This window comes from Scardinius erythrophthalmus (assembly GCF_964197995.2).
Source record: "Scardinius erythrophthalmus genome assembly, chromosome: 12".
Taxonomy (NCBI): Eukaryota; Metazoa; Chordata; class Actinopteri; order Cypriniformes; family Leuciscidae; genus Scardinius; species Scardinius erythrophthalmus.
In genome coordinates, this window is record NC_138232.1 from 28,988,873 (window position 1) to 28,996,939 (window position 8,067).

The window sequence follows — 8,067 nt, forward strand, 5'->3', positions numbered from 1 at the left end:
TCAGTTCATGTTAATGAACCCGTTTTAAGTCAAAATCACTTAATTTGATCATCTTCTGCCCTCTTGAGGATGAACAGTGCACCTGCATTCCTTTATCTTCCAGTTATGCCAGATTTCCAGAGAAGTTGAGGTACACGTCAGAATGGAACCTGTACTGGTGAGCGGACGTGTACAGTGACCTCAGCAGTTTGTGCGTATCAGCTGACACAAATACAGACGGGAAGACATGGAACGCGGTAAGACCTGCCATGCCGATAAACCACAACATTTGAATAGAAAGGAATCTTTGATTGTAGTCTTAAATCTAGAATCTATAGAATCTATTCTATTCAACATTTGAATAGAATAGAATAGAATGCATTGATTCTATTAAATCTATAATCATTAGAACCTGTTTTATTCAGATTCTCTGTAGTGCGGACTCCGCGGAGATATAGTCTTTACTTCTGCATTGCACTAAGATGTCATACAATTATAAGCGACGTCATACAATTAACGAGCTGTAAAAGCCTAGGCTGCACTGTTGTGTCAGTAGTCAATAAAGGCACCATGACGATATTTATTATAGAAAACAGTGTATTTGTCTTATTAAAAGTGACATGTTAGTAAAAAATAATGGTCAAAATCAAAATAGTTATGCACAAAGACAAAATTGACAGAGAACTTACTGAACTGAGCTGGACAATGACGTCTGTTTTCTCCAGATAACTATGATGTTTCTTTACTAGTTAAAGTCTTTACCATACTATTGGACCAATGATGCATTCAAGTCCTCCTGGGAATTTCGTATTTTATGAGTTAGGAAATCCTGATTAGGACGTCAGGTGCGTTTAAATTACTTACTTACTTATTTACGGAGCAAGATGGCGGTGCACATTCTCTTAATGAACTACACAATTTTAATGTTTTTAACTAAATTTATGAAGCCACTGTAAACTTTATATATATATATATATATATATATATATATATATATATATATATATATATATTACAATATATTATATTATATTTTGTTATTATATTATATATTATATTTTGTGCAGGGAATTAGCATTTTGTTATAAATTAAATTTAAATGTTTAATTTAAAAAGCCAGTAAATTAAATTTATAGACAAATAAGATTATGGGGCTTAAAGAAATGCTGCCTGCATGTGCTATTGGATATTTTCTATTTCCCACTTCTGAAGCCTATTTTGTAGAATGCTTATTAAAGCCAAAATGATATTTAGCCTCCCATTCATTGACATCAATAAACATTCACCTATCTAGATAGCTTGCTGATTATTCTGAAATTTCAGTCAAATACAGGCTATTTTTGCTGTACAATGTGCTTCAAATAATTATTCATACAGTGAATAATTGGGATGTGTAGTGGCTGCTTTTTACCACTAATGGTGCGTTCACACCGGACGCGAACAGCGCGTCAGGCGCGAGTGATTTCAATGTTAAGTCAAAGCAAAGACGCGTTACGCGCGTAAAAAATTCCTGCGGCGCGAATGAGGCGTTTAGCGCAGCGCGGTTGACGCGAATTCGCCTCATTCGCGCGTCAAGTTCGCGCGAATGGCGCGAATTGAGCGTCTGGTGCGTTAAGCGCGTTACGCGCGAATGATTTTATTAGTGCTTTTTGTGCATTCACGCGTTTGACGCGAATTCGCGTCTGCCGCCCGAGTTGAAAAATCTGAACTTCTGCGTCAATTCGCGCCGCGTTAACCAATCAGGAGCCTGCTTGCTGCATCACGTGGTGAACTGACAGTTTATAATGTTATTTTATGTTTGGCCTCAATACATTATTTTGTAATATGACTAAAATGCACAAAAAAGCAAATCTTTCACATAAAAACTCGATTTCAATATGAGAAATGCTCATTTTTTATTGAATGCTATTTATTCCATATCTATTCTAGATTATATGAAACTTTATTAATCTAATGTAAAGACAACAATCACAATTTTGTGTATAAAAACTAAAAAAAAAAATCACAGGACAGGTTTCACTTTCGGAGGCTGGCTCCATTTATTATCAAAACAAAAATAAATGACAGATTAGGTGGGTGCGGGCGAGGGTGAACCTCGCGCCGGGCTGTACAGCGCGGGCTCGTCAGGCAGCGACCACCACTCGAGGCCGAGGCTTATACGGCCTACGCTGTCCTCGTCAGCGTCCTCATCGTTAGGTCCACCAAACCTACCTCCTGGAGCAAATTGTGAAACTCCTGAAACCCTCCGGAGGGTTTGGTGGACCCGAGTACAGCCATGATGTCCCCTACGCTGCTGTTTCTGCTCTCCAGAGCATATACGAGCGGTGACTCTCTCGATTAATGCTAATGCTAATGCTCGATAAACATCTAAAAAAAGATGGCCGCCAACAGGTTTCGAACTGACGCACGTGACGCGCGTAAATTTCAATTCAAACTTTTGATTTTACGCGCGTCAATTTTGCTCTTGACACGCGAATGCACACAAAGTGGTCAAGCGTATAACTAGATGCGGCAGGCGCGAATTTGACGCGCTGTTCGCGTTCGGTGTGAACGCACAGTAAGTCGCGCTTCAATCACAGACTTTGAAAAGTGTCAGTTTTTTCATTGTGTTATCTGCCACGGCTCGTTGAGAACTGGTAGCAAATAAATTCAAGTGAAACATAGTTAAACGAATTCATAATCCCCAATACTGAAATCACAGTACAAATTTAGAACTGAAACAAATTTCTATTATTGCAGCAAATGTAAGCAACGTAGGCTAAATGTTAACATTGTGTGCCCAGTTTTTCTATTGGCTAATTTAGCTTGTCATGGTTATGCGTCTTATACTTCGTGTTATTTTAATTTGTTAGTAGGCCTAGGTTTATAAACTAAAACATAACAGTGAAATAAATCTAAATGATTGTAAAATTAAAACATTGTCATGACTTGCTAACCAATGTTAATCAGCACCATTTGTGTTTTAGCATTAGGTACAGTACAGTAGGTTGTTATGATTAGCATAATTTTCTTTAATAAGTAATGAAAACATTTCAACATAAAACATTGCAATAGAAAAATGTCACATCAATGAGGCTTTGCGTAAGAATAAGAAGTTAAGCTCATGCTCACAAATCAAAGTTCAGGCGATAGCTTTGTGGTCTACTCTACAACATGTGCTTCAAACGGTCTGAGTTCGAATCTCAGCTCTACTATTCTCATAATTTTGTTTGTAGTTTAATAGGCTATTTGTCAAAAAATAAAAACTTCTGAAATGTTCATTTATTGATTCGAAACACTTTTCGGAGTTATTTTCTGTTATTTTTATTAATAGGCGTTTTGACGATAACATTGAACCTAGACTATACCTACATGCTGTTAACCGATGTTGGCCGACAGCGTTTATGTTTTACCGTTCTTGATGCTTAAATATAACAGATTATTAAAGTCAAGCTTTTTGTTTAATTAATTATGGCATATTAGGCTACAACATAAATTTGCTACATTCCAGTTGAGCCTCTTGTTGCGCTGTAGCCTACAGACAACAAAACCTGAAGGTGCTGTTGAAGGCAAATTCTCAATTATCAACCGATCGCACCAGAAAATGAAGATGACGATCCTCGTCTTTAATCTGCTAAATTATTGTTTTGTGAATCATTCACGAAATTGAGATGACTGACAGTGATACCCGGCTTTAGCAACAAAATAATATTTTCAAAACAGATCCATGCATTGAACAAATTAGGAAAAAAATACTGATTTTGTTTACTTATACAAAAAATAGCAGACTACCCAGTGGGCAATTGATGTTGAAAAGACATCAAATTGATGTCAAAATCAACGTAAAAAAATGGTCAAATATGCAAATCAAATTGACATCAAAAGCAATAACATTGATTTGATGTAAACTGAATGTCAAACATATTGACCTGCATATACATAAACCAAATTCAGTAAGGGTATTAACTTTCTCTTTTCACCAAATTACCACTGGAAGACATTGCCTTTCAAACTGACCTTAAAATGATATGCAGTATCTTGATCAAGTCTTGACTAACTTTTTACGTCAAATTGATATCAAGGTGCCCGCTGGGTATCTAAATAGTATTGCTTTCAATAAAAAAAAAACAATGAAAATGTAAAAGAACACTAAAATCAATTCAGTTTAAAACCGCATCACACATTTCAAGGTTTAAATAAAGAGTCGGGACAGTTTATTAATTTAAGTCAAGTTTAGCGTTTCCATATGCGAAGCAAAATGAAAAGTACAGAACCCTATTCTTGCAACATTTTTTAATATTGCCAAAAAATTGCAGCTTTGCTGTGTAGGCTACAATTAAAACAGTAGGCTACAAAATGAAAATAGTACAAAGCAACATAAAGTAATATCGGGCATTTTTCTTTGCCTCTTTCTCGCAGACGCGCTGGTTCAAAATAAAAGTTTATTTTGTCTCCCTCACTGCATGCGCCGGGTCTCTATTGAAATGAAATGTTTCAGGGTAGAAACACATCATAGGCCTACAGCTAATGATACTGTATATGGCACTGGATGTCATCCACACCAATTACAAAAAAACAACTGGAACAAATTATTTAGACTTTGTTGCTTTAAAGAAAAAGAATGCCTTGTTGAATTCATCTTAGGCTACAATTAAATGAGGTTGATCGGGAATTAAAGCGCACTGTATCATTTAGTTGGCATGAACGCGTTTCGTCAACAGTTCATGTTTAAATAAGGCCAGATTGTTGACAATCATACACACTGCTCTAACATTCTAAAACTCTTAAAAACCAGTTGAAACAACTGGATTGAATACTTCAATTTATTTTTAAGCGATGTCACACGTTTTTTAGGCCAAAACTTTTTTTGTCACATACAGCAAACATCTCCTCACCATCCGCTATCTGCCTGTCCCCTGAACACACTGTAAAAGACCGTGGTATGTTTCTGTAGACACCCCAGGCTCCACAAACGGCAAGAAAAACAAACTGGGCTAATCTGCACCACGAAACATAACAAACTGTTCCAGCCAATAACCGACAAGAAGGATTTGGGGGTGGGGTTTGGGGCGTTAGTGTGCGGATGAGGAGGAGGGAGGGTCCAGCTAGTCTCTGTTTTGTTTGACTATACTTTAAACGTCAACAAGAAGTGACGTCACCCAACATCACTTAGAGCACCTTTAAATGAAAAAACTTTAAATAGCAACATTAGCTACAATATTTATAATTTAATTAAGACAGGGCATATTTGGACACATCGAGAGATTTATTCTGAAAGTAATTTTCATTTAATTGCATTTCATTGAAATCTAAGTTCTACCACTCAACCCCGAATTTACTAGAGAGCCCAGAAGTGGAGAGAGAATCGCTCTTCATTCGTCTCATTCCTCAATAGAATAGTAAAAATAATCAGCGTCATTGCACTTAATTTATTTTCACTGACTGCGAGATATGATGGTATTTTGGTGTATTTTATGTTTGTTTGTTATTGCGCTGCTCCCCCGAAGAATAGGCTTCTGTTGCCCACCAACGTCTACAATATGAAATATAGGCCTCAGCTATATTGTTGTCGTCTCTATTTTTAACTTTTGATTGTATTTTCTGTGCTAAAAGTTTCCTCTGTTCGGGTCAAAATTTACTATTACATATTATTTTTTGCTTTCGTTGAATTTAATCAATTCTGTTGTAGCGTATAGGCATAGGCTATTTAATTTGTTTTATTTGTTTATTTATTTTGTTCTAAAAGTTTGTTTTATTCTGTTTTGTTTGTTATATATATATATATATATATATATATATATATATATATATATATATATATATATATATATATATATATATATATATATATCAGTCTAATTCTTCTGGAAATAATGAAAAAAAATGTGTTGTTTTTTTTACAATGCATTGTGCTGTGTGTGTTTTGTTTTTTTGTTTTTTAATAAACAGATAGCCTACAGACAGAGATATAATAGTTCACTGTTCGTTCAAATAATAGTCTATGTTTGTATCACTTGTTTAAACAACATTAACCAAATTTTCTTTCTTTATTTAATAATAAAATTGGCCTATTACTATAACATGCAGTTTCAACTACACCAAATATTAGGTTGTTTCATTATTGTAGGCTACAGCAAATGTCAATAGCTCTTTTTTTATTTTTCATGTTTGTTATAGGCTTATTTGGAAATTACCATATAGTTGTTGTAGTTCATCCTTACTGTTAATTGACATTAGCCCCACTTACGTTTCAAAATGCGGCAATTGCAACTGTTTTGCAAAATGTCCCTTTGCGCCACCTGCCGGTCATTTCGCAAACGACTTTGAAATGCGACTGGTTTATTTTTGCCGTGGTGACTTTGGTGACCTATTACATCAGCTAGCTTGGCGGTAATAGGCATTCTGGTTGACTACCTACTGTATATGTAAATATGCATTACTTTAATTACAAGATGTAGGCGATGTAGCTGTTGTGAAATAACTAATAAAGAATACCAGTCACAGCAGCAATCGTTCTCCCCTCCGTCATGTTTAATGTTTATGGCACGCCCAACTCGGGAACTTGGGTATCAAAATTATCCCCGAGCTTCCCAGTGGTAAATATGACATGAGAGGGCGTTGAAATCCAACTTTTAACCTGGAAACTCGAATTTACAATTATTCCGACGTGAAGGCAGCAAAAATCCTTAGCTTACCACTCGTACTTGACTGACGGCGTTTATGTGCATTCAACTGGTAAATGCGATGTTTTCTACATTACTTGAGCACACCATAAGAAAAAAAACATGTACGGACTATACAGTAATTGTATCCTCACTTTAATAATAGTGTTACTAAGGTACATTAATGCTGATGCACAGTACATGGAAGAATATTCACAGATATGCGTCTTTCTGTCCATATGCAGGTTTGTCTCTTGCAGGACCTTCTTCTTATCCCCGTAAACGTCAGGTGCGATTTTCAGCACGTCATGACATCCTGCTCCTACGTGAGGTGATAGCACAGAACCCCTTCACTTCTAAAGAGTCAGGCCGGATCTGGGCAAGGGTGGGTGAAATTATTACTGCTACCCTTCAGGACGAGAACTTTGAGGTGGATGGACGCAGATGCAGAGAGAGGACTATGCTACTACTCGATTATTATAAAAAACAGGACTTTGCCAGTCTGCGCAGGTTAGGAGAGGTCAACTTCACTTGTTTACCTGCCTTGAAGGTGCACTAAGTACTTTTTTATATTTGAAATAAGTGAACTGAAGAAAAACCTGACCCGAGACAGACCCGATAAAATTAGGCAGAGTCCAACGGCATTTTATTTCTAACCTGCCATGGCATTGATGTGTCCACAGCCTGCAGCCCCGCATTCAGTCAGGAAAAATCATGGTGTCCTGCTGACTGATTTGGCCGCTGCTCCATTACTTTTATTTATTTATTTACTTATTTATTATTACTTAATATTATTGCCTGACCGATGAATACAAGTTATTTCTGAGTTTGGCTTTTAATTGGGACCAGTGGATTGGAAAAATAAAAGTGATAGCATGATAAAAACTAAACTGGATGACTATTATACTAGTATAATATATAATAACATTAGTGAAACTATTAAAACAGAAGATATAATAAGGTTAAACAGAAAACTAGAGTATGAACTGTCACAAACAAAGCTAGGTAGCTTGTTAGCTTGAGAATACTTGCCCTCAAAGTTGTTGACATAGCTTGAAACATCTGATCTAAAGCCTTTCTCCTTCTTACTAGAGGGTGTGAGAGATGCCACTTCTATTGACATTGCTCACCGTAATCAGTGGAAGATCTTGCCAGCAGTGATTCTAAAATCCATGCTGACAGCACCTGTTGAAACAATAGGAAAAAATGTGGAGCAACTCAGTCAAAATGCGGAAGCAATCGTGAGTAGAGTCCATTGCATGTAGAAGCGCAGATTCAGAGAGAACTTAGAAAACGTGAGATAATAATGTTGCCATATAATTGTTTTAAATAATAACATTTTGTTAAATGCCCATTATAGTTATAAAGAATTCGGGTCTTCACAGGTCCAGTCGGTGCACATTTATTTTAAATTACCCGGAACCCGAGGCCACTAATATCGAATCTG

At 36.3% G+C, this 8,067-nt stretch overlaps 1 protein-coding gene across 1 annotated transcript; it reads left to right on the forward strand.

The window, feature by feature from the left end:
* The first annotated feature begins 218 nt into the window (after window positions 1-218).
* Window positions 219-7,835, forward strand: LOC308699421 (uncharacterized protein). Its single transcript, XM_081380212.1, has 3 exons — window positions 219-236; window positions 6,866-7,130; window positions 7,713-7,835. Exons 1-3 carry the CDS (start codon window positions 227-229, stop codon window positions 7,738-7,740), a joined length of 303 nt encoding a protein of 100 aa, XP_081236338.1. The 5' UTR covers window positions 219-226; the 3' UTR covers window positions 7,741-7,835.
* The last annotated feature ends 232 nt before the right edge of the window (window positions 7,836-8,067 follow it).

What these genes read in the sequence shown, in the direction of transcription:
- LOC308699421 (XM_081380212.1), top strand. An exon ending in GACTTTGCCAGTCTGCGCAG is followed by an intron (nt 7,131 to 7,712) that starts GTTAGGAGAGGT and finishes CCTTCTTACTAG; the next exon opens with AGGGTGTGAGAGATGCCACT.